At 48.1% G+C, this 27,182-nt stretch overlaps 1 protein-coding gene across 6 annotated transcripts in view; it reads left to right on the top strand.

Moving 5' to 3' along the window:
• TXNDC16 (thioredoxin domain containing 16) overlaps nucleotides 1-27,182 on the top strand; it is a 78,025-nt gene that overhangs the window by 28,622 nt on the left and 22,221 nt on the right. For all 6 annotated transcript variants that reach the window (XM_077819623.1, XM_077819622.1, XM_077819625.1 and 3 more), the window contains 7 exons: nucleotides 4,836-4,992; nucleotides 6,144-6,310; nucleotides 7,481-7,541; nucleotides 11,747-11,867; nucleotides 12,728-12,874; nucleotides 13,370-13,429; nucleotides 24,029-24,197. In XM_077819623.1, coding sequence (XP_077675749.1) covers nucleotides 4,836-4,992; nucleotides 6,144-6,310; nucleotides 7,481-7,541; nucleotides 11,747-11,867; nucleotides 12,728-12,874; nucleotides 13,370-13,429; nucleotides 24,029-24,197 — 882 coding nt within the window. The remainder of the gene's footprint in view (nucleotides 1-4,835; nucleotides 4,993-6,143; nucleotides 6,311-7,480; nucleotides 7,542-11,746; nucleotides 11,868-12,727; nucleotides 12,875-13,369; nucleotides 13,430-24,028; nucleotides 24,198-27,182) is intronic.

Here is a 27,182-nt window from a genome sequence, read left to right on the forward strand (position 1 = left end):
GATGAGGGGAAAGCAGTGGACGTGTTGTTCCTTGACTTTAGCAAAGCTTTTGACATGGTCTCCCACAGTATTCTTGCCAGCAAGTTAAAGAAGTATGGGCTGGATGAATGGACTATAAGGTGGATAGAAAGTTGGCTAGATTGTCGGGCTCAACAGGTAGTGATCAATGGCTCCATGTCTAGTTGGCAGCCAGTATCAAGTGAAGTGCCCCAAGAGTCGGTCCTCAGGCCGGTTTTGTTCAATATCTTCATAAATGATCTGGAGGATGGTGTGGATTGCACCCTCAGCAAGTTTGCAGATGACATTAAAGTGGGAGGAGAGGTAGATACGCTGGAGGGTAGGGATAGGATACAGAGGGACCTAGACAAATTAGAGGATTGGGCCAAAAGAAATCTGATGAGGTTCAACAAGGACAAGTACAGGGTCCTGCACTTAGGACAGAAGAATCCCATGCACCGCTACAGACTAGGGACCGAATGGCTAGGCAGCAGTTCTGCAGAAAAGGACCTAGGGTTACAGTGCACGAGAAGCTGGATATGAGTCAGCAGTGTGCCCTTCTTGCCAAGAAGGCCAATGGCATTTTGGGATGTATAAGTAGGGGCATTGCCAGCAGATTGAGGGACGTGATCGTTCCTCTCTATTCGACTTTGGTGAGGCCTCATCTGGAGTACTGTGTCCAGTTTTGGGCCCCACTCTACAAGAAGGATGTGGAAAAATTGGAAAACGTCCAGCGGAGGGCAACAAAAATGATTAGGGGACTGGAATACATGAGTTATGAGGAGAGGCTGAGGGAACTGGATTGTTTAGTCTGCGGAAGAGAAGAATGTGTGGGGATTTGATAGCTGCTTTCAACTACCTGAAAGGGGGTTCCAAAGAGGATGGATCTAGACTGTTCTCAGTGGTACCAGATGACAGAACATGGAGTAATGGTCTCAAGTTGCAGTGGGGGAGGTTTAGGTTGGATATTAGGAAAAACTTTTTCACGAGGAGGGTGGCGAAACACTGGAATGCGTTACCTAGGGAGGTGGTGGAATCTCCTTCCTTAGAAGTTTTTAAGGTCAAGCTTGACAAAGCCCTGGCTGGGATGATTTAGTTGGGGATTGGTCCTGCTTTGAGCAGGGGGTAGGACTAGATGACCTCCTGAGGTCCCTTCCAACCCTGATATTCTATGATTCTATGATTGAAGTGTTCTCCGACTGGTTTTTGAATGTTGTAATTCTTGACGTCTGATATGTGTCCATTTATTCTTTTATGTAGAGACTATCCGGTTTGGCCAATGTACATGGCAGAGGGGCATTCCTGACACATGATGGCATATATCACATTGGTAGATGTGCAGGTGAACGAGCCTCTGATAGTGTGGCTGATGTGATTAGGCCCTATGATGGTGTCCCCTGAATAGATATGTGGACACAGTCGGCAACGGGCTTTGTTGCAAGGATAGTTTCCTGGGTTAGAGGTTTTTTTGTGTGGTGTGTGGTTGCTGGTGGGTATTTGCTTCAGGTTGGGGGGCTGTCTGTAAGCAAGGAATCTAATTAGCTAACAAAGAGAAAGTTAAGAGGTGACTTGATTACAGTCTATAAGTTCCTACATAAGGAAGAAATGTTCATAATGGGCTCTTTAGTCTAGCAGACAAAGGTCTAAGATGATCCAATGGCTGGAAATTGAAGCTAGACAAATTCAGACTAGAAATAAGGTGTATATTAATGGTGAGAGTAATTAACTACTGGAACAATTTACCAAGGGCCGTAGTAGATTTTCCATCAGTGACAATTTTTAAATCAAGATTAGATGTTTTTTCTAAAAGTTCCGTTCTAGGAATTAGTTTGGGAAGTTCTCTGGCCCGTGTGGTGCAGGAGATCAGACAACATAGTCCCAGTGGTCCCAGTCTGGCCTTGGAATCTATGAATCTATGAGCTTTTATCAGACATGTCTGCCAAAGGACATTTATGTTTACCCTTTCACCAACTAATATCTCACAAAGAAAATCATTCTGGTCAGATCCTACAGTGAGAATTGACTTTGCTAAATAGGGTAACTTTTGCTTTGCACATTGCAATAGCGTAAAACAGGAGTTCTCAAACTGGAGGTCGGGACCCCTCAGGGGGTCACGAGGTTATTAAATGGGGGTCACGAGCTGTCAGCCTCCACCTAAACCCCGCTTTGCCTCCAGCATTTATAATGGTGTTAAATATTTAAAAGGTATTTTTAATTTATAAGCTGGGGGTCGCACTCAGAGGTTTGTTATGTGAAGAGGGTCTCCAGTACAAAAGTTTGATAACCACTGAAAAACATGACATGGTAATGAGGAAACTTGATCAAAGATAAAGTTATCTGGCTGTCCACTAGGTGGCATGGTTGCAATTTTTTTAGAACATTGATGTAGGCTTGTAGTAGTTAAAGAAGAACATAGATTCATAGATATTAAGGTCAGAAGGGACCATTATGATCATCTAGTCTGACCTCCTGCACATCGCAGGCCACAGAATCTCACCCACCCACTCCTACGAAAAACCTCTCACCTATATTATGAGAACAGGATCCGCAGCTGGTGTAAACCAGAGTAGCTCCATTGATCTCAGAGGCACTACACCAATTATTATCAACTAAGCATCCAGCCCACTGAGTCCATCCTGCTGCAAGAGCAGAAACTATCATGTATTAATAGAATAATACTTATTTAGCTGTCCTATAGCACTTGTCATCAGTATATCTTAAAGTGCTTTGCAAAGGAGGTCAATGTCATTAGCTCAATTTTACAGATGGGGAAAATGAGGAACAGCGTAGGGAAGTGACTTGCCCAAAGTCACCCAGCAGGCCAGTGGCAGAGACAGGAAAGAACCCAGGTCTCCTGAGTCCTAGTCTAATGCTCTATCTGCTAGGCAATGCTGCCTTTCTTAAACTGAAGCTACTCTTGATTTTAGTTTAAAGGCCAAGAAATTGTTCATACAGGGTTGCAAATGTAAATAATGAATCCCAAGTTGTCAGATGTAAACACCATGAGCCCAGCCCTATAAACCCTTGCTCCTGTGAGTAATCTTTTCTCACATGAGGATTCCCCTGTAGCCAATAACAGAGTAGATCCCATGGCATTTTTCATTATGAGAAAGACTGAAATAGCCTTGAAGTCTGACTTCCACCACCATTGAAATCAATGGGGCCAGCTACCCAGCTCTGGCTTCAATGGAGCGAGGCCATTTGACTCTGGTAGAGGGTAATTTGGTAATATGCATAGGTTTTTAAGTTAAGACTATTTTGGCACAATACTGCATCTTAATGCTAGGATTGGTTGAATAGACCCCAGAGTCTTGAACACCCACCGGTGTTAGCTTTGGATTTGAGGGTTGTCTGTTCTTGCCAACTTTAAAATCTTGTTGCAGATTTTGGTTCTCCTTTCTCTGTTGCATCAAACACAAGCTTGTCTTCACTTTCAGGGCCCTTCATGGTCTCCGCCCACCCCAGCCCTCATCTCTCATTCTCTATTAAGCTGTTGATGCTCATCTCTGCTCAGCCCGTCATGCCAGCCTCACTCCTCCACTTGTCAAATTTTCAAACAACCTCTTTCGTGTTTTCTGCCACGCTGCCCCACACACTTGGGAGCGCTCCCCGTCATCATCCACAAAGCCATCTCCTTAGCCTCCAGATCCCTTCTCAAAACTCTCCTTTGCCATGACGCCTACAAAAGCCCTGACCACCGTTAGGCTCTTGGTCTGTATGTTGACCGGTATGTCTCATCATTGTTTCCCGGTACTCCTGTATCCATCAGCTGTCTCTTGTCTTACACTTAATGTCCTTGGGGCAGGGACTGTGTTTGTTCTGTGTATGTACAAAGACTTGCCCAATGGGGTCCTGCTCCGTGACAGGGACTCGTAGGCACTACAGTAATTCCCACAATAATAATAATTTTGGGATGTCTTAAATACAGTAGTGAACTCTGTGACAGACTGACAATGTCCTGCCATATCCTGGACAGACCTCATGGAATTAAGATAAACTTTAATGAGTTACGGCAAACCTTATTGAATTAGGGTTAATATCTTTGGACGCCAGTATATTAACAATGCCACTGTGTGTGTGTTATGGTGGAGTTGTATGTACCTTCTCTAGTATGAGGTGGAAGCTAGTGTAATTCCTCCGGTTATCAGCCCTGTGAAGCCACCCCCTGGAGAGGTGTGCCTATATTTGTTCAAAGTGGATCCTCCAGGGATCAATAGACAAAGAGGATTTTTGGATAAATATTCTGGTATTAAACTGGCTCAGGGCCTTCGTCCTGATCCGGCAAAGGAACAGGATGCTGGTCCCTGGAGGGCCCCACTCCTTAGGGAAAGGAAGGACTGGGCCTGTAAGCCTGAGTGCTTGTTCTGAGCGGAAGCTGTGATGAACTTGAAACCACAAGGAATTGCCCTGGGGTGGGGAGCTGAAGGACTGCTCCTGCCGGAGCCCAGATTAGGGTTGGGGTGAGCCCCGATAAGCTTATTAGCGGGCATGTAGGTTCTTTTATTGATTTTAACGTGGTTTCTCTAGAACGCTTTGTACCTTGCGAATACAGCAAGCTTGGATTGGCAGTGTTGTGCGGGACCTTGTCACTGTGGCAATGATACCTCTTACCTGTTTCGGAAGGGAAAGCCAGCAGGTGTGCTTGGGCAGCCCATCTCTGCTGGGAAATACACAGGGAAGGCAGGGGACTGTGCAGTCAGAAGGGAGAGAAACTCCTGTCTCCACCCAGAAAGGCCGGGGTTGGGGAGCCGGAAGCCAAGAGTGGCTGCCCTGGCTGGAGCACTGAGCGGAGACGCAGGGGTATGTACCCGTCTCAGTGTATTGTTTTTCTCCTCTAGCTGTGAAGATTCTGATGCATTGTCTGCTCGTCTCTTCTTCTGCCATTGTCAGCGGGTCCCGGATCTGACCCATCCGTGCAGGAGGACTCCCATGGAGCAGTCACTGACCACGCTGAACATCCACACGTATCTCAAACTGATGACAGAACCCCTTGTGGTATGGGTTGAAATGATACTCGCCATAATCTGCACTGCATTAAAGCACTCGAGGCTTGCCTGGAGCCCAGAGCAACACCATGCGCAAGACCTGGGGTGAAATCTTGACCCCACTGAAGTCAATGGCAAAACTCCCATTGATTTCAGTGGGGCCTGGGTTGGATCCCTGGGTGTTAGTATGTTGGTTGGGAGCACTGCAGAGGGTATTGTACCCTCCAGGGGGACAGGGGGGAGAGAGAACTCCGGAGCCTGCCTCAGAGCTCTGCAGAGGGTGTTTGTGTCCCTGCAGACATTTCAGGGCGGATGCTCTGGTTGTGTAAATTGACTTCCATGGGTTCACACCAGCAGAGACTGCCCCCAACCTCTGTGGCTGCCAGGTGCCCAGGGCAGTATCCCTTCCGCTGAGCTAGACGTGGAGAAATGGGTCAGAACGAGACCCCCAGGGTGCACGGGACACTCTTCATTGTGGCGTACTGTGCCCTGGCACAGTCATGCAGAAGATCAGTCATGCCTGGGTCTGTCATGCAGAAGATCAGTGGTCATGTGTTAGCTGCAGCAGCTTGATGAAAAGGGGGAGGGAAAAAGAATCCAGGTCGTACTGCTCATTCCTGGTGGGATTTCTAAGCCATCGTAGGGATTAGGGTGCTGGGGGTCAATGGTCTCAGATAATAAGGTGTAGATTTTTAATAGTGAAGGTAATTAACCATTGGAGCAACTGACATCAGGGTCTTGTGGCAATTTTAAAATCCGGATTGAATGTTTTCCTCAAAACATCTGCTCCAGTTTAACCACACCGCTTGGACTTGAAGCAGGAATCAACTGAGGGAAGACCGATGGCCTGGGTTATGCAGGAGGCTGGACTAGATGATCACAATGGTCTCTTCTGGTCTTAAAATCTATGAACATTTCAGCCTAAATTGTCACAAGATGCTCCTCCATTTAAATATCAACCCTAATGGGCGTGTTCAGATGGCAATGATCCAGATTTTGGTTTTGGGATGATTGGATCCTGTTTATTTAGGATAAACTAAGATATTATCTCATTACCTACTTCGCATAATTATCTAAAATCTAAGCTTGTTGATCACCTGTGTGTGATCGCTAGCATAAACTGTGAAGATATTTAACCATTTAATTGTATCTCTTCTCTAGACTGAAGTTGCTGAAGATCCAGAAAAGGTTTCAACTGTCCACCTACAGCTCGGCCTGCCGCTGGTATTTATTCTCAGTCAGAAGGAGACCTATGAAGTTGATAAGAGAACTGCTGAGTTTGTTGCATGGCAGCTGCTGGGGAAAGCAGGAGTTGCCCTCTTATCAAGGTATTTAAGCTCAGTAATATTAACATCTCGTATAAGCAATCCTTCTTTTGAAGGCGACTTATATCTTTGTGTTGTATTCAGGCCAACTAACAAGTGCTACACTTTCTGTTCTGTTACACCGGTATACATTCAAAATAACTTTAGTGAAATCAGTGAAATTACGCTGGACTTATACAAGAGTAAATCAGAACAGAACAGAGCCCTTGACAAGTTGTCAAGTTATTGGTCCCTGCATGCAGAACTGTTTTGCTGACTCATCTTGGCAGTCAGACCAGGCTGGCCTCATTAGCGTCAGCCCAGGAGTATAAAAGAGGGGGCGTGTGGTAACACAGGAAAGAGAAATGGACAATTTGGGAAGAAGCTCAGACAAAGGATTGTGTTTTGTTCTTAAATTATGAGTAAAGGAAAACCCAGGAAGGGACAGGAGTTGTGGATGCTAACCCAGAGTATGTGCTGGACTGAACTGGGCTCTCTGCATGACAGAACTCCAAGTAGGGTCTGATTGCTGTTTGTGATACTGTTATCAGTGAGCAGGCCGCTTGGAAGATCCTGTGCTTTTGCTGCCTGGTAACTCTGAACTCTAAGGCATCTCATGGCTTGCACTCTGTGAGGAGGGGGAACAGGGTGATGGCCGCGCACTTTGCAAAAGCCCTGTCTGCTGCCCTCTCAGAAGTTGCACTGTGGCAGCTTGTGCAGAGCCTTTCCTTCTGGGTTTGGCTTTGGTCATCCATCAGATTGCTCTCTGATGCCTGCTGGAATTACCTCCGGCGCTCCTGGCAGCCGCAGTAGCCGCTAGTCTAACTCTGCTCTCCCTGCAGCCAGTGGTAAAACTCCCTCTGACTTCAGTGGGAGCAGAGTCAGGCCAATACCACGTAAGAAACCCATGCCCTTCAAAACAGCACCGCGAGAATTCACACGCTTCTCTGCTTTACTTTGAAAGAAATATACAAGACACACTGACCTAGATCCAAGGCTATGGCTGAGCAGCTCACAGCACAGCTGAGGGGGTAGGCAAAGGTAGCCTGGTATCTCCCCCTGATTAGGGGGTCAGATGCTGACAGCACCCCTTTGCTGCTAGAGAACCACCAGTGCCCATGAGTTAGGCAGTAGCCAGGGCAGACTGTTACTTTATCCATGACACCGTTTAACATCTGATTCGTATTTTGAAAGGGATTCCGTAGATCTGAACTTTCTTCTCCGGTCTAACGTGGCCCTCAAGACAGCAGAAGAGGTTAGTTGTTGTATTTATTCATGACACGATTGGTTCACGTTTAATCTGATTGCTTAAACATAGTGCAGTTCCCGGTAGAAGTTCGAGGTGTTATTTTTCACAATTGTTTTCCTCGCTATTCTTTAACAAATCGCCTTGGATGTGTAAAACTGACATTTCTTCCCTTATCGATGCGTTTAACAGCACGGGTTCATTAGCGTAGGGCTGCTCATGGCTGCTGACACTGAGCTACTGGCCAGGTCTACACTGTAAACGTACATCGGTATAAGTATGTCGCTCAGGGGTGTGAAAAATCCACCACCCTGAGCGACACGGTTCTACCGAGCTAACACCCCTGTGCAGACAGCACTATGTCGATGGGAGAGCTCCTACTGCCCACAAAGTTACCGCCTCTCGTGGAGGTAGATTCGTTATGCCGAAGGGAGATGCTGTCCTGTCACTGTAGGAGCATCTTCACAGAAGTGCTGCAGCATTGTAAGCGTAGACCTGCCCTCTGTGAGTTAAGAGAAAGCAAGCGTTATAACAAGGCTGTAACAAGGTGGCTCACCCCTTAAGGGCCAACCTTGGTCATAGACTGAGTCACACCTGGGCGAGACCAGGGTGGTGGCCTTATAAGGAGGATGCAGTGAAGGGGGTGGAGGGAGTTCAGGAGAGGGTGAAGACTCTGAGACACCGAGAGAGCTGCAACAGAGGAACGCAGGGGAGCAGGAGGATCGTATGGGGAAACCCCAATGGAATTTGGGCCTAGAAGCTTGGGGTGAGAAGTTTGAGCTCCAGCAAGGGACAGCTGGGAGGATGGGCTGGGAGAGGAGCCTGGAGCAGAGGCAGAGCTCTGGCTGTGAGAGGAAGCCCCAGAGCTAAGTGTGGCCTGCTGGGTGGTGATGGACTTTCTTTTGGCACCCTGAGGATTGCTAAGAACGGCTTTTGTTATTAAAGCAGCCCCAAGCAGGGGGTGTTACCCACTTGAAAGCCTGCATGTGTATGGGACTAAACAGGACAGGGTGCCTGCAGAGCGACCCCTGGCCATGAGAGGGTGCTCAGTAAACAGCCTCCCCACTACAGAGTCCCTGGCTTTAAGATGGAGCTTGATAAATGTATGAACGGGATGGTATGCCGAGGTCACCTGTGATAGCTGGGACTGGAGTCGATAATTCAGCTGGGCCCTTCCATTCCTATGTTCATGTGTGTTTTGGGGGCAAAACAGATACGGTGAAATTCACCCTGTGCAGAAAGCCAGCATGAGGCCTATGAACCATTTAAGACTCCCGAAGCCTTCAAGGATTTGAACTTCACAGAGGCCTTTGACAACGTGCCTCCCAAAAGGCTAGTAAGGAAGCTATGTTGGGGTGGCGTGAGAGGTAAAGTACCTTCGGAGGGACCTGCCCATGCTAGGGATCAGGCAGGTGGGATGCTGGATGAAGTTCAGTGTTGATAAATGCCAGGTAATGCACATTGGAATGAATACACTGAATTTCTCACGTGTGTGCAAAGCACGCAGGATTGGACCTGAATCTAACTTCATCCTTGGGTTTTCCACTTGTCAGGTGAGTGACACACACGTTCCAGCTCTGCTGTCTGAGACAATAGGACGAGCCCCTAGCTTGTTCACTGTATTTCTGCTGTAATGAATTTCCTTTTAATCCATTTTGTTGAAATTACACCAGATAAGCCTTTGCCTGCACTGGTAGGTCTTTTACATACAGAAGGTGAAAGCAGCCATCTAGCCTTATGAGCCCGTAGCCACAGAAACAAGGGAATGGAAAGGTAACAAGGGCAGAATGAGAATACATATCAATTCAGTTTGTTCTTCTGGTTTCATGTAAACACAATCCAGTTACACCCAGGATTCTGTTCTTCATCAAGGCCCTGTTTTCCTCAGAACGATAATTTGTGAGAGGTTCCCAGACAGAGATGAAATGGTCAGGTTTGAGTGACACACAGAGCACACAGGAACCAAGGGTACGGCTGTACTGCAATAAAAGACCTGGCTCTGGCCTGGGTCAGCTGACTCGGCCTGGCAGGGCTTAGCTTCTGGGGCTATAAAATTTCAGCGTAAATGTTCAGGCTCAGGCTGGAGCCCAAACTCTGAGACCCTGCGAGGTGGGAGGGTCTCCACCGATGCCCAAATGTCTACACTGCAATTTTTAACCCTGCAGCCCGAGCCCTGTGAGCTGGCGTCGGCTGACCAGGCTCTCAGACTAGGTGCTGCAGGTGTTTAATCACAGTGTAGACAGATCCTTAATCTGCCCTTTGCCTCAGTCTCCCATCTGTACAATGGGGAGGATGTTTCCCTATCTCTCAGGGCTGTTGTGAGGATAAACTCTGTAATGATCCTGAGCTGCTCAGATGCTCTGGGCATCAAGGCCAGATAAGTACCTAGTTAGACAGCTGGGAAGTAGTGGCAGACCATGTAGAATCCAGTCCAGTAAGAGACATTTTCTGATAACAAATAGCGGTATGGAGTGAAATCCTTTGGTATAAAAGTAAAACCCATCAATGGGAGCTCATCCCAAAAGCCGACAGCAGTTCCTTGCTCAGAAAGGGCCTGATCCTGCAGTCGGACCCCTTGCCAGTGTGGGAGCCCTGCTGGAACCGAGGGGGCAGGAGCAGGGCCCAGATTTGTTCAAAAGTTCATCACCGAAGAAGGATCATCCAATGGTGAGGGCGCTAACCTACAGCTCTGGGTGCAAGTCCCTGCCCTGCCACAGATTTCCTCTGTGACCATGGGCAAGTCACGTAGCCGCTCGGCGCCTGAGCTCCCCACCTGTGAAATGGGGGTAATAGGACTGCCCTGCCTCACAGGGGTGTTTTGAAGAAAAAGTAGGTTACAAGATTGTGAGGTTCCCAGGTGGTCCCTAGGTGGGGACTGTTTGATTGCCTTAGGTATGTAAAACAGAAAGCTGTCAAGATTGTAGTCATGGTTCCAATTCCTCTCAAATAGATTTCAGTCTTATTTTGATTGCAAGTTGCGATGGCAGGGGCTGTCTATTGTTTGTCTTGTACAGCACAAACACATCAATAAAAATTAATAAGGGTATTTCGTGGTGCTGCACAAAATATCCTCTTAGCGGCAGCGTAGATGTTCATAAAGCAAAGGCCTGCTTTGCGTAACATGGTTTGTAACAGAGGAAGAAGGTGGAATCCAGGCACGAATCTAAGTTTGGGAAAGGAAAGGTTCTTAGACTCCTATCTGAATGGGAGACCTTTCTGTGCTAGAATCCTTCTCTGTGTCAGGATTATGGTTACTCTGCTGCAAACGGTAGTTAGAATTCTTATTTTCTGGGAAGACCGATAACGCATCAGCATTTCATTAACGTTCTTGATCGTCTCAGGGGACCTGCTCGTGGCCCCAGTAGCTTGTCTGAAATGGGCGACGGCATCCACTTGCAGAGCAGAGTTTCGAGTGGACGTGTTGCATAATTTGTAGACATCTGCAAAAGCAGGCGTTAGCCGCTAGGCAGCTTTTGGCGGCTCACGTGATGCTAATGTAGCCGCCTGGTGGAGGCCGGCAGCCAAGCGCGCACAGTTCTGTCGCTGGAGGGAAACCAGACGCTCTCTCCTGAGAGGTGCGGCAACAACCAGGTGTGTTTCGAGTAAGATCCACGTGAAAAAGACACTTGCTCCTGTTCTCCTTTTTTCACCAGTGCCGGTGGCTGGACCACATTAACTGCACAACACAGGGCTGGGAACCCGCTAGATTAGTATAAATATGGGGTTTTAAAGCTACTGCCCAGAGACAGTAGGAACTGCCTGGTCCCAAGACTGAACCCTGCAGGGCAGCTCCCACTGGGGAAGGGGTGTGGGAGGGTAGTTCTGGCGGCAGCATTGTCTCCCCAGTTTGCTGCTGCTGTTCCCAGTTCTTGCCAGCTGCCCTGTGCTGACCGTAAGTGTGCCAGGGAATAGGAGAGGGGAAGCGAGGAGTGTCACCCAGCAGACACCACAGCGACCCTCTGGGCAGGAGGAGGAACTGCAGAGTCGTCTCGACTTGGATGCCTGATGTTCCAGCTGCCGAATGTGAGAGTCTGGAGCCACCTGCAGCAGCCCTAGAAGTCTATTGACATGTCCAAAACCAAACAAAAAGTGGCCACATGGTGCCGTTGAGTGCCCTCTTGACTCCACTTTATATTGCAGTGACTCCAGTCATTGCAGGGCACAGGTGAACATAAATGCCCTTGTGTCCCAGCTGGTGTTTTTCTCTTCCCCAGGGTGCTCCGATCAAATACCTGGTTTTGGAAGATACTGATGAAATAATAGCCCTTGTGGAAGACAAGATAAAGGGCGAACAGATCCAGGAAGATGAGGATGAAAGTGACAATAATGACCAGGGTAACGCTGGTGTTTGGAATTCTCCTTTTCACGCTTAGTCACGTGCTTGTTAATTACTAAGGAGAGTTACTCATACAACGAGGGCCTCCTTCCTGGAGACATTCTGAAACATATAGAAGTACTGTAGTCGCACTGGCCTATGTGATCCAAAATGGCTTGGGTGCCTTAATTTTTAAGGATCCAACTCTAGACACCTGCTTTTCAGAGGGCGGGTGTTCATCGCTGTCAGAAAACCAGGCCTCTTTGAGGTATTTCAGGTCAGGCCCCCAAAATCCAGAGCCACTTTTGAAAATCTAGGCTGCCCTCTTTTGAGTGCCCATGGGTGCTGTGCTCAAATTCCATTTGCGTTAGAGAGCACGTGCCCGGGCAAGTCTTCCTTTAAAATACATTCCTAGAAAGTTGCTCATGTGAATGGGATTCCTAGATAAAAGTGTTCTGTACTCCAGGGGTCACATCCTCAGCTGGCATAACTCTGCATCATTCCAGTCACTTCGGTGAAGCTCAGAGTTCCTAGCAGAACCGTGCTAAAGAGTATATCAGTAGCAAGCCCTGACTGCTGCTTATTACACGGATTAGAACAGTCTCCCGTCTTATTCCCCATCTGCCTGTCCTATCCACTTCTTGTCTCTCATCTCTCTTAACTCTTAACTCTTTGGGCCGTGGACTGTCTTTGTTGTATGTATGTACAGCATCTAGCGGAATGGGGCCCTGATCTTGACTGACGCCTCTAGGTGCTACTGGAATATATATCTCCATCCTAATAAATTGCTTGATTTCTTCGGTCTTTTCAAACCCTGGCAAATGCTGAGTTCCTGCTGCATCTGTGTGCTCCTGTTTATGTGTACGTTGATTTGCTGTAGAAATTCAAGATGACCAGGTGATGGAAGCGGTTTACAGAGACAGGAAGCGAGAACTCCCTTTGGAACTCATCCGTACCCTGACAGAAGAAACTTTTAGTGCTGCTCTGATGGAGACCGCCCACGTGGTGGTGCTATTCTACGCCAGTTGTGAGTACAATACACATATCCATAGCACCGTGGGTGCACATTTCTTGTATAGTTTAGTATATTGTTACAGTCCCTGTATTTATTTCGTTCTTTCTATTTAAATAATAGCTGAAAAGATGCCAGTGGGAGGCTCCAGGTGTCCTCACGCACCCTGAACAATACAATTAAATCGACTTCTGTAATGGATTAATACTGAACAGAGACAAGCTTTTTGTTTTTGAAGGTCTCTATATCAAATACTTAGGTATTTCTTTTGCAGTGACATATAAATTCAGTGTAATTCTACCTTCCGCATAGCAAGCCTAGTGCCAGAACAATTCACCACGTTAAATTGGAAAGCTACCATCGCTGTCTATAGTGATGGCAAAGCTTGAGACACTGAAGAAGCATGATATATGGAGAGTAACCCGTCCTGTCGACCATGAGTGACCCCGCTGCCGACAGACAGGCCGTGTGTGATGTACCGCTGTTGACAGTTTCTCTTGTATGTTGCAGGGGAAGCGGTGTCCCTGGCGATGTTGCAATCGTATGTAGAGGTGGCCATTGCATTAAAAGGTACAGTGCCAAAGCTCCATTGCGTGGTTAAAAAGCAGACGGTGTTCATACCCTGTACCATGTCCTCCTTTTACAAGAGAGGAAGTTTAACTGATGTGTATATATATAGGCACCGATTCCGTGGGTGCTCCGGGGCTGGAGAACCCATGGAGAAAAAAAAAGAGTGGGTGCCGAGCACCCACCAGCAGCCCCCCATATCGGCTCCTCCCCCTCCCCACAGCACCTCCCACCCGCTAGTGGGCCCAGCCGATCAGCACCTCCCGCTCCCTCCCAGCGCCTCCCACCCACTGCAATCAGCAGGTCTGCAGCGTGCAGGATGCGTTGGGAGGGAGGAGGAGGAGCGAGAATGGGGCGTGCTCAGGGGAGGGGTGGAATGGGGTGGGAAGTGGTGGGAAGAGGCGGGTGGGGTGGGGCCTTGGGGGAAGGGGTGGAGTGGGGGCAGGGCCTGGGGCAGAGCGGGGGTCAAGCACCCCCTGGCACATTACAAAGTTGGTGCCTCTGTGTATATATACTGTGGGTGAATCCTGGCCAAACTCCCATTGAGTGCTATGGGGAGAGGATTTCATGCAATATATATACACGCACATATAGACGCCCGAGGGCTGCTCTGATTTCTGCAGGCTTGTAATAGCCCCTGAGAGTACATCTACACTGCAATAAAAGACCTGGCCCGGGTCAGCTGATCCAGGCTTGCAGGTCTCGGGCTGTGGTGGTATAAAATTGCAGTGTAGACATTTGGGCTTGGTCTGGAGCCTGGGCTCAGAGACTCCGTGTGGGGGGAGGATCTCAGAGCCTGGGCTCTCCCCCGAACCTGAACGTCTACACTGCAATTTTATAGTCCCACGAGCCTAATTCAGCAGGCTCTGAGACTCGGTGCCGTGGGTTTTTTATTGCCGTGGGGATAAAACTCCATCGGGGCCGTTCTATGGCGAGGATCACTGGAGCTCAGTATTATCCAGCCCTGCCCCCAGAATGCCCCCTCCTGTTCCTGATACGCCCTCCCTGTACTGGGAGAGCATCCCCGGAGGGACTAGCATAGAGCCAGGCTGGAGGGAATCCCCCGCTGCTGACCCAGGGAGGTGTTAAGTCCTTTTGTGCCACTCTGACCACGTATTAAAAGGGACCTTCACAGGACTGAGGATCTGGCCCATAGAGTCAAATTCTGTTTCCGTTACATTGGGTGTAAATCCATTGACTGCACTGGGGTTATTCCGGACCAGTGTAAACGAGAGCAGAAATGGGTTGCAAGTGGGCATGAATGTGGACAAGTCCAGTCTGAAATATAAATAGCAGCAGGTGTCAAAATATGGTCTTAAGAGCAAGGAACGTGCTAACATCAGGGACAACTCTTATTCAGTATTTGCATTATAGACGCTCTGAGCCCCACCCAGGGATCAGGGCTAGGTGTGGTACAGATGTGTAACAAAACTATAGTTCCTGGGCCAAGGAACACGAGGCTTGTGTGTGAGTTGCTTGTAATGCGAGGGATAAACGAATAACACCTTGGAAACAAGAACGAGAGCCATTTACCTACTCCACTACATGGGGAAAGTCACCCTTAGGCACTAACAGACGGTAGCTACAGTAAAGGAGCAGTTACAGCAAACATGAGGACAGTGACAGAAGGTGAAATAACTCTTGGACACAAAGAGGCAAGAACCTGCCATAGCAGGATGCCCGTGTGACACTCCCAGGGGTACCCAGGCTTGGGAGTTACCTCACCACTACCCGCCCTTAGTGTGAAGCAATCTTGTCTTCACTTGCTGTGGGTCAGCTCCCTGAAAACACCAGCCTCTGGCACAAGCACTGCCTTCCAGGCCTCTGCAAGCTTCGCTCTCCCTGGACAGGAAGCAATAGGTACATCCCTACAGCCGAGTCCTCAGAGCCTCCCCTGCAGTGTCCAGTCCCTTCTCCATGGGACACTCACAGAATCACCAGGCCTGCTGTTGCCAAAGGAACAGTACACACCAGCTTGTCAGATTCACCTCTTGCCCAGCACTTTGTTCAATACCACAGCACTGAGATATATTTCCAGTGAAAACAAGAACGGGTTTCCTGTCAAAGAGTAGAGATTCAAATAATAGTGGGTCTGAATATTGGAAACCAGTGGTTACATATAATACAAAATCATAACACGCTTTCTAGAGACTAAACTTAACAAACAAGTCACTCTCTTGTCTAAAGAAGTTTCTCGCACCCAAAGTTCTCTCCAGTGGTTTCAGCCAAGCCTGAACTTGTGATGTAAACCTCCGGATAGGGTTCACCCCCCTTAACTCTTCCTGTTAGATTTTGTTTTCCCTCTGATGTCCTCTCAGTCCTTCATTTGCTTTCAGCTCAGACTCGTGGTAGGTGACTCGTGAAGGAGAGAGTGCTCAATTGACATGTAAACAATAGATGATACAGATTTTAAGGTCTTATTTTCAGTGTCTAGACACATAACTCCATACACAGTATCTGTACATACATTTCACGATACTAATGACCAGCGTGACACTGGGTCTCGTTTGAGAACTCATGCGACATTCTTTGGCGAACCCAAATGTACATACCAGAATCAGGAGATTCCTGTAAGCCCCTTGACAGCTGGCAGTAAGAGATTCTTGGGTCATAGTCCCCAAATCAAGGAATGTAAAATGATGGTGCCCTTGGGGGATGGACACTGTCCTAATTACCTGTAAAGCCTCATAGAATCATAGCAATGTAGAGCTGGAAGGGACCTCAAGAAGTCATCAGGTCCAGCCCCCTGCACTGTGGCAGGGCCAAGTAAACCAAGATCATGCCTGACAGCTGTTTGTCCAACTAGTTTTTAAAATCTGCCAATGATGGGGATTTCATGACCACCCTTGGAAGCCTATTCCAGAGCTTAACGACCCTGACAGTTAGAAATTTTTTCCTAATATCTAACCTAGATCTCCCTTGCTGCAGATTAAGCCCATGACTTCTTGTCCTACCTTCAGTGGACAAGAAGAACAGTTGATCACCTCTTATAACAGCCCTTAACATATTGGAAGACTGTTATCAGGTTCCCCCTCAGTCGTTTTTTCTTAAAAAAACAGGGCCTGTTTAGTCTTAGCCTTTCTTGACAGGTCAGGTTTTCTAAACCTTTGATCATTTTTGTTGCTCTCCTCTGGGCTCTTTCCAGTTAGTCCACATCTTTCCTAAATTGTGGTAACCAGAACTGGACACAGTCCTCCAGCTGAGCCCTCACCAATTCTGAGTAGAGTGGGACAATTCCCTCCTGTGTCTTACAAACAATAGTCCTGTTATTACACCCCCAGAATCATATTAGCCTTTTTTGTAGCTGCATCCTGCATATTCAGTTTGTGGTCCACTGTAACCCCAAGATCCTTTTCAGCAGTATTTCTGCCTAGCCAGTTAGCATTTGATTTTTCCTTCCTAAGTGAAGTACTTTGCACTTGTCGTTATTGAATTTCATCTTGTTGAATTTAGACCAATTCTCCAATTGTCAAGGTCATTTTGAATTTTAAACCTGTCCTCCAAAGTGCTTGCAACCCCTCCCAGCTTGGTGTCATCTGCAGATTTCATAAACAGACTCTCTACTCTGTTATCCAAGTCATTAATGAAAATATTGAATAATACCAGACCCAGGACAGACCTCTGGGAGGGCTTATCTAATGGAGTCCTGTAATTTGACAGCAAGCCATTGATAACTACTCTTTGAGTATGGTCTTTCCACCGGTTGTGCACCCACCTTATAAAAATTTGATTTAGACCACATTTCCCTAGTTTGCTTATGAGAATGTCATGCAGAACTGTGTCAAAAGCCTTACTAAAATCAAGGTCTATCACATCTACTGCTTCCCCCCTTTCCACTAGGTCAGTAATCCTATCAAAGAAGGAAATAAGGCTGGTTTGGCATGATTTGTTCTTGACAAACTCATGCTGTCTATTCCGTATAACCCTATTATCCTCCAGGTGCTTACAAATTGATTGTTTAATAATTACTATCTTTCCAGGTATTGAAATTAGGCTCACTGGTCTATAATTTCCCAGGTCCTCCTTGTTCCCCTTTTTAAAGATAGGTACTATGTTTGCCCTTTTCCAGTCTTCAGGGCTTTCTCCCATCTTCAGGAGTTCTCAAAGATAATTGCTAATGGTTCTGAGATTGCTTCAGCTAGTTCCCCAAGTATCCTAGGATGAATTTCATCAAGCCCTGCTGACTTGTATACATCTAACTTATCGAAATATTCTTTAACCTGTTCTTCCCTGTTTTGGCTTGCATGCCTTCCCCAATTGTTAATATTAATTTGTGTTGCGTATCTGGTCATTAATCTTTTTAGTGAAGACTGAAGCAAAATAGACATTAAGCACCTCAGCTTTCCTGATGTCCTCAGTTGTTATCTCTCCTTCCCTGCTAAGTAGAGGACCTACACTTTCCTTCCTCTTTCTCTTGCTCCTAATGTATGTCAATCACCTCTTCTTACTGCTTTTTATGTCTCTTGCCAGGTGTAACTCATGTACATCTATGGCACTACATAAATTATACACAGCAATAACAATGATGAGGGTTATCTTAAAAGACAATACACGCATATCATCAGGTGATCTGTGAGTAGAGAAGGATGGGTGGAATTGATCCTTAGAGGAAGTCTGCACTACTTTCTGAGTCACATGGGCTCAGTGTCCCTCATTCCCCTTTGGAAAATAACCTGCCACTGCTGTTGCTGGTGATTCTCCTGGCTCACACCTGTTGCTGGCAGCAGTGATCTGCCATGCCTGGGGTTTCTTGCTTTGGTCACCTTCTGCCCAGAGTGTCCAACGTACAGTAAGCAGATGTCCTAGCAAGCCTGAACCACAGCAGTGCTGTGCAGAGCCTTGACAAGGAACAGAGTGTGGGGCTTGTGGACAAGAACCCAGGAGAGGGAGCTCTGGAGATACAATTTGTGATTTGCTTTGGTTTGATACTGTTCAACATTTCTGGCCTTTTAAACCCCATGAAGGGAATCTGGCCAGAAGCTTTGCTAGCTGCTGCTGTTTGGTTAAATAAAGTCCTGAAAATAAACAGGAAATCTCAGAGAGGGTTGCTGCTGTTGTTGTTATAACAATATTTTTTTACTTAACCGGTGAACTTCCCTCCAGCTATTCAGACCCTGCTGCTGTCATGCTTACTACATGGGTTTGCAACAGCAATCCTTGCTCTGGGGGAAGGTGGGTGAAGTCCTGGCCCCTCTAAAGTCAATGGCAAAACTCCCATTGACTTCAGTGAGGCCAAGATTTCACCACATGTGTGGTAACACGTCTCCACTGGGAGTCATTACATCTTCTACCTCCTCACCAGTGGCACCATATTGAGCGAGGAAGGAAGCTGTCCGGCTCCTCCATGCCATAGCGTGATCTGGTCCGGTCTGAGAGGGCAACTCCATTATCCTGCAGCTAGTTGTGGGCATGTCAGAAAGAGCCTGTGGGATCCTTAGGTAGAAATAAAGAAAAGGAAGGGAAAGCAGCAGGCATTTGTGAGTGTGGCTGTTATGAAACGAGGCTCCAACCAAGCATCTGCCTGATCCTCTTAATGGGAGCCAACAGCGTCCCTGGTGGGAAGCCTAATTAAAATGAAAACAAGAGCTGAGCTCGAGTGTTCAGGTATGTCACGAGTGTCAGATCAAGGCTCTCCTTTGCTCCCCCCTTACTCCCTTGTCCCCATGCCACAGGCCTGTCCAAATACACGTCTGTTCCATTGGAACCTTGCTGACCAGAGTGAAGGAAGGTTGCGGCTGTGCTGAGAAAGGAAGATAATGAGTAGAGCTGCTTGGACATTTTTCCTTGAAAAGGTTTTTTGATGAAAAATGTCCTTTTTACGGAAATCAGAACACTCAACTCTTTCTTCTGCCCCTGCCCCCTTGAAACAAAGTGTTTCGATAGTGCTGAAACGTCCTTTTTTGACACTTTCGGAACAGGACATTTTGATTTTTTTCGCCTTTTGAAATGAAATTAATTGGTTTTCAGTACATTAAGAAAGTTTTAAAAGTTGAAAATTGGAATGAAATCCTTCAGTTTTATCAAAATGTTTATCGACCCCAAAACCACTTTTTCCCTTGGAATTTCATTTCCTGGAAAATGTTGACACTTTTTGGTTACGTCCCGTTTTGGAACAGAAAACATTTCAAGATTATGGAATTTCCCCATGAAACACAAAAACCCAGTTCCCTTTGAGATCTGATAATTAGCAACAGGAAATGGAGCTGTCTGTGAATGATCTTGTAACCACTAGGTGGCGCCAAACAATTGAAGATCAATAACAGCATCTCATGCCATTAAACCAGTGGGAAATGGAGGAAACAGGATGCCACAGGTGGATTTCTCTTCCTGGGGTGGGGGTTTGCCTGGTAAGTTACCTAGAATCACAACACTGGGAGGGTAAAGTGTGGCAAGCAGGGCATGGGCTTAAATCTGCCATCTCTGGGTATTGGGTCTAGCCGAGGCAGGGAGTTAGTGGGACAAAAGGGAGCAGGGTGCTCTGGCTTTCCAAAAGAGAACCGAATCCTTGTGGTGTGTGTCACGTCTCTGGGCAAAACAGCCACAGGGTTGTGTCAGGTGTGGTGTGAGATCCTTCCTCTTCCCTGAAGGATCGGTGATCTTGAGCTAAGGGGGAGACTGGAGGCCAGTGTCTTCAGGCTGGAATTTTCTGATGAGCCAATACGTTATCCAGGGAAAGTATGCTGTCCCGCAGGGCACTGAAATGATGTGCGCACGCTCCCCGGCAGGTGCCCTTACAATGAGCAGTACAGCAATCCAAAAGGCTGGCATTGCCCTGTGCGGGAAGGACCCTATGGCGACCTCAGGCCAGGCGAGAGAGCCAGGAAAAGTGTGAGATAAGCTCTTCCCCCTCCAAACAGTGGTGGCGAATCCTTCCTAAAAGTTGGCGAGCCCTTTGCCCCCCTTATGGCCCCGCCCCACCCCTTCTGCCTGTGGCCTCTTCCACCTGAGGCCCCACCATGGCCAAGCCAGAGTGAGCAGGGAGCCATGGACCCTTCACCTGGCCTGGGGGGGGGGCGGGGGGAGGGAAGGACAAGAGCAGCCCCCTGCCCATGTCCCTGCCCCACGGATTCCGCCCAGGGCAGGGGGAGGGCTTGTGGCTCCCCACAGCTGCCCACTATGGCTCTCCCTGACCCAGCTCTGGCCAGGGGATGGGGCCTCAGAGCTGTGCAGCCCGAACATGGTAAGAGCTGCGTGGCCGGGCAGCTGTGGGGATCCGCGAACCCTCCACCTGCCCTGGGGGGGGGCCTGGGGAGCGGGGACATGGGCTGGGAGTTGCTCTTGCCCCCACCTCAGGCAGGCGGAGGGTCCGCGGTGCCCCATGCTGCCTGGGCTCCCGGGCTGGGCTCCAGCTGCCGGCCTGGCCTGGGGGGCAGGGCCTCGGGAGGAAGAGGAGGAGCAGGGGCGGGGAGGCCCGTGGCAGAAAGTGGGAGGGCCATGGCCCCCTGACCCTCCCAGTTCCAGCACCCTTGCCTCCAAAGCTGACCATGTTCTCTGCTCTGGCTCCTTCCCCTCCACGGCCTGTTACAAAAGCCAGATGATACTATTGCATGGTTTATCCCGGGCAAGGAGTGACACTGACTGTCTCCAGCGTGGTCTAGGGCTTGGAGAGAGACTCTCCCTGAGTTGCTGGCTAAGGATCTGTGAATCAGGTTACTCCTCTGTGGATGGCGGCTCTGCCAGCCATGGCTGGCTTTGAAGGTTGTCAGTTTGGATCCGGTCCCAAGTCTTGAGGCTGTGCCCTGGGCCGTATTCTCTGTGGAGTTTTGACACAGGGAAATTCTTCCTTCCTCTCTGGAGACCTCGGCCATTATGGTTTTATGGAGGCGAGCGCTCCCCTTAACAATCTGACCTTGTTCATAACTACCTGGAGTGGGGGGAGGGGGGTCATATTCTAATCACTCCTCACCTCTGGCCCTGGACTCTTTCACCCTTTGTCTGTTTGGGTCCGGGGTTTTGTGGCCATTCGGATAATTAGCTCTCTGTCGGCTCAGTAGGTTGGTTTTTTCACCTCCATTTTGGAGCATTAGAAGTTAGGTTTGAGGATGATGGGGATTCAAGCCCATTGCTGCTTAAGCATTGCGTGACTTCATCTTTTGATGCCAAAATCCAGATAACTGCATTCAAAGGTCTTTTTAATGTTCCTTTTGTTCTGCATCCAGGAAGAGCAGCAATCCATCCCATTGCTAAAATTCTCTCTGGGTGAAAAGTGCCTGAGAATTAACGGAACCAGTGATGTAGGATTGCAGCTGGCTTTGCCAGAGGCTTGAACGTCCATTTGAGAAGACATCAGCCAAAGGCCACACACGGGTTGCACAGAGGAGCTCAGAAAAATGGCATTTTGGACTAAGTGGAGGATCTCAATAACCAACTTAAGCAAGAGTTTAATTGAGTTCTTGAGATTCCCCAAAAAGAATGGAGTCTGGTGACTGGGGGAATGTATTTTGCTGCGAGAATAGTAGAGGTTTTAGGAATGACAGCTGTATCAGGGCCTCAGTTCCCCTGATCCAGCTGAGTTTCGATTGGCATGATGTCTACTCTCTGTGAAACAAGAAGGAGTTCTGCTGTGAGAATACACATGGGTGGACGCGATGGGCTATACAAAACTACACGGGCCAGAGTCTAATGAGGCTCCGAAGCATGGGATTTTCAAAAGCACCTAAGTGACTTAGGAGCACAAGTCCTTTGGCTCAGCTCCTCAAAGGTATTGAGATACCTAACTCCTACTGAAATCCAATGAGATTTAGGAGCCTAAATGCCTTGGAGGATCTGGGCCATTGTGCCTTTATGCAGAGGTAGAAGCCAAAAATTAGGCTCCTGTTTTTGAAAACTTTGGCTGTGGGGAATTTAATCTTTGGAAAGACTGAACACGAGAGTGGGGAGTGAATTCCTGGGATCCAGAGCTTTGAGGGAGATGGGTATCTCTGATGGTTGGCAGTTGGACACCAGGGGAAGGGTCCCTACTAGTTTGGAAGTGGTGTATTGTGTGTGTGACTGCTGTGGGTTGCAGATGAGGAATCTAAAATTCCCGGCAGCTTGACTAACCCCAGTGACCCTGCACTGGCTCTGTGACATAGCACATGTGTAGCTGAACCCTGGATATTGTTTGACTCGAAAGCTTTGTTTATTTTATTTTTTTTACATAAGAGTTCAGCCAGAAGTTCTGCCAGTGGATATGAGAGTACGTCAGAGGGGTTGAATGCTTATTACTTGTTTGTGCTCTGGGCCCAATCCTGGACGGAGCTGAGCACCTGCTGAGAAGTGCTGAATCTGAATATGACAACTGTATTATTAAAGGTTGCCAGGAGCTGCCTTACAGCAGTGACTCTAAACCTTTCCAGACGACTGTACCCCTTTCAGGAGTCTGATTTGCCTTGTGTACCCCTAGTTTCACCTCCCTTAAAAATCTACCCGCTTACAAAATCAGACATAAAAATACAAAAGGGTCCCAGCACACTAGTACTGAACAACAGCTGACTTTCTCAGTTTTACCACATAATTCTTAAATAATTCGGCTGGAATAGAAATATTGTACTTACATAGAGCAGTACAAACAAGTCATTGTCTGTATGAAATTTTTGTTTGTGCTGACTTTGCTAGTGCTTTTTATGTAGCCTGTTGTAAAAGCAGGCAGATCTCTAGATGAGTTGATGTACCCCCTGGAAGACCTCTGCGTACCCCTACTTCCACTGCCTTGAAGATCATGCTGGCTGCTGGTAAATAAACATGGACTGTAATATCTGTAGCTGCTGCATGAATGTTTCTCTTCACGTTGCAGATTGCTGAGCAAAACGGCTCCATTGCAATCCGGGAGCCCAGTTCTAATCTGATGCCACGTCCTCCCTTTTCTTTTAGCACTGAAATGATTTTGGGGTGGGAGAGGAGTACCAGAAGATATCCAAGATTAGAGCTATTAAATAAGACAACTGGCCAGTTCTGACGTTGAGGGGGACGTACTTGCATCTTGCGGCTCCAATAGCTACACAAGCCATTTGTCCTTTGCTGTAATGTTTTGACATCACCTTACTGTCTTAATGGCATTATAACCCCATGGTTCAGAGCTGACTGTCATGTCTTCTGTACGTACAGTGTACACGGTGCAGAAAAAGCCGCAAGTTAACACTCCACTGAACGTGAAACTGCTACCGGCGTTTCACTGAGTGGCATAATGAGCCACACAGAGGAACCAAAAATGAACCACACATGCTGTGCTAATTAATACATTGGCAGACAGGGGAACAATAGTTAAACTGAATTTTAATAAGTTCCATAGCAATTAATTTATTATTGGGATGATGGATGGGGTTCATTTAGGGCCAGATTCTGATACACTTGCTCACACAGACTGGTATCTTACTATGCGAGGAGTCCCACTGATTTCAATGGCAGTACTCCAGGACTAAGGCACGGCTCTGCATGAGGAAGTATATCAGAATCTGGCCCTCAACACTGCAGTTACGGTAGGTCCAAAACCAAAAGGATTTCTAACAGTTAAATACCGACAAATGCGGTAATATCCAAGGACTCATTTGGAAAGCGCTCTGCTAAATAATTCATCTTTGACTTCTCAAACTTTATTGTAAATATTTTTGTTTTCCGTTACAGGAACCCAAGGAATTTCGCTTGCCAAAGTAAATTGCTGGGACTGGCCTGATGTCTGCATGAAGCAGAATGTCACTCAATTTCCCATTACCAAGATGTATGAGAAGGGAGCAAGACCACTGACTTACACTGGCATGCTCGGAACAGCAGAGCTGCTCAGATTCCTCAGGCTGTGAGTGTCCTGTTGATGCCAGTGTCATTAGTATTTCAGCTTGACATTTCTGAAGGCTCTTTACTGTCGCAGAACCGTAATCCATTTACATAGTAATAGTTTGGAACCTAATTTTAGTTTCAACACCAGGCTTAGAGTTTAGGTGGTAGGTCTGGAATGAGCTTAACAACCTTCCACACCTTTTCAGTGTCAGGAAACAACTTTTCTTAAAGGTTACGTCCATCCACTGGTTTGACTCTCCCTGTCACAATAGAGAGAGACACCTTATGTTTGTTTATTGTTTGGAGAGTCATGACCTACGGGCCTCCAAACCCAGGTCCACAGGAGCAGTCATGCTCCAACCCTCCACTTGGCAACCTGCTGACAGCTCCTTACCCAGGACCCGTGAAGCCTATGCCCAGTTTGAGGCTCTGCCCCTGAGGTCCTATTGGCAGAATTCCAGAGCAGCTGATTGGTCTGCTGGCCCTACTTAAGCCAGCAGCAGTAACAGGAAACTGTCCAAACAACTGGGATCCATCCCGCTCCCCCAGTTTGACTTCCTGGCATCTGACTTGTGGTTCTGATATCCATTTTGTCTTGTGCCTCTGACCCCCTGGTATCCTGATCCAGCCTGACCCGACTTGTGGTTCTGATCTAAAGTTTGTTTTCTGCTTCTGATCTACTGGTATCCTTGACTCTTGTTTCATGACTGTGGACTCCTGCTCTGACCACTAGGTCTGGCTGCCCACAACCCAGCCGTGACCACTTGTTCGGACCACAGTAACTGCAGGGCCAAGCCCAGTGCCCACGACCCAGCCGCACTGCCACAGCCACTGGAAGCATAGGACTCCCCTGAATGGGACCTCCTCTTCCAGGTGGATACTCAGGCACTGCAAGTTGCTCAGATGATCAGGGACAACCAGAAGCTGCAGGAGCAACTGAGGCAGCTCAGCACCGCCAGTGCCACCTGCCATACCCTGGCATGAATGGTTCAATGGGAACCGCAGGCAGTTCCAGGGTTTCATGAACCGATGCCACCTTCTGTTTCTGATGTGTCCCAGAATCTATGCCTCTGACCAGGCCAAGGTGGCCCTGGTAATCAGCCTGCTGATACGAGATGTGTTAGACTGGGCCTCCCCCGTGCTAGAAGATCATAGGCTGGTGCTGTCGAACTGGGTTGCCTTTCTCCAGCTAATATCAATCATCTTCAATGACCCACCCTGAGCTCAAGTGGCCGAGGCCACCCTGAGGAGACTTCGGCAGGGGCGCAAGGCACAGCGGCCTCCTATGTGGCACACGTCCGGATACAGAGTGCAACTAAACAGTGCAGCTGTACCAGTTCCAGTGGGGGCTTGCAGGAAGAAATCAAAGACAAACTGGCCTGGGTAGAGATGCCTGCGGGCCTAGACACCCTTGTGGACCTTGCCAACTGCATAGATGAGCAGCTGTGAGAATGAAGAAAGGAGAAAAGATGTTCCCTGCAGTTCCTCTACAGGCCTACTGGGACGTCACCTTCTGTATCGCCCACCAAAGCTGTGCAAGCCAACCTGCCTCATCAGCGCCTCACTCCTGAAGAAAAAGAACGGCGCCGTCAGTGCCAGCTGTGCTTCTACTGCAGCGACCCTGGCCATGTCATCTCGACCTGCCCAGTACGAGTGCCAAGCAGCTTGGGGAAACAAGTCAGTCCAGACACAGTGAGGAGAACCGGCCTGGTCCTTGAGGGAAGAGAATTTCCCTGTACCCTAGTCTTCACTGAGACCCACCCTGAGCCCCATCCAGGGGCTTCCAATTTGCAGGTACCCCCTATCCAGCTGCGCATCCTGGGAGATCTCCAGCAGATCCCCCTCCAAGAGACCCTCATCGATTTGGGAGCAGCAGACAATTTTGTGGATCCAGCTACAGCTCAGGCCCTACAGATTCCCCTGCATCACGAGGCCACACCGGAGATGATTGGAACTGTTGATGGCTCTCCACTGTCTTTGGGTCCTGATGTGGAGGAGACTGTCCCCCTGGAGGCCGTTATTCAGGGACACAGAGATAATTCGATCTGGAATGATCCATTCTGCACATTTTCCCCTGATAGTTGGCGTCTCCTGGCTAACCCTTCATGATCCCCTCATTCATTGGTGAGAACAGAAGGTCACGTTCCCATCAGAATTCTGCTGATGGTGCGACCAGGGACCAGGAAGGGTTGCATCCAGGCCCAAGAAGGTTCAAATAGGTATAGTTGCCCACATCGAAACACCTACTGGGGGAACTATGGAATTCTCCCGCCCCCCAGTACTGCAGCTATGCTGATGTCTTTAAAAAAAGAATGCAGAAAGCTTCCCCCCACACTGGGACTATGATTGTCCCGCAGAACTCCAGCCAGTGGTGAAAATATCGTTTGGGCGGATCTACGCAATGTCAGAGCCTGAACTGGTAGCGTTACGAGGACACCTCCAAGAGAACCTGGCCTGGGGGTTCATCTGCAGGTCAACCTCACCAGCCAGTCCTTTAATAAAAAAGGACGGCAGCCTCCGCCTCTGTGTTGATTACCGATCCCTAAATCAAATAACAGTCCAGAATCACTAAGCACTATCCCTTATCTCTGAGTTGTTGGACCATGTGGATGCTACCCACATATACACTAAACTGGATCTCCAATGAGCTTACAGTCTCGTCCATATCCAAGAGGGGGACTGTCTTTCAGACCTGCTATGGACAGTTTGAATATTTGGTCATGCCATTTGGATTGACTAATGCCCCAGCAACATTTCAGCACTTCGTTAATGGTGTGCAACAAGACCTCCTGGGCCAGTTTGTAGTTGTATACTCAGATGATATATTGGTCTTCTCAGATGATCTGAACCAACACACCGTTCACATCTGTACAGTCCTGGAGAGAATCTGATATCACGGTCTATACAGTAAACTAGAAAAGTGCGCATTTGATCAGACCTCAACCGAGTTTCTAGGTTTCATCCCATCCCCAGCAGGAATCAAGATGGATCCACTCAAGGTCCA

The sequence above is a fragment of the Eretmochelys imbricata genome, chromosome 6 (genome assembly GCF_965152235.1).
Source record: "Eretmochelys imbricata isolate rEreImb1 chromosome 6, rEreImb1.hap1, whole genome shotgun sequence".
Taxonomy (NCBI): Eukaryota; Metazoa; Chordata; order Testudines; family Cheloniidae; genus Eretmochelys; species Eretmochelys imbricata.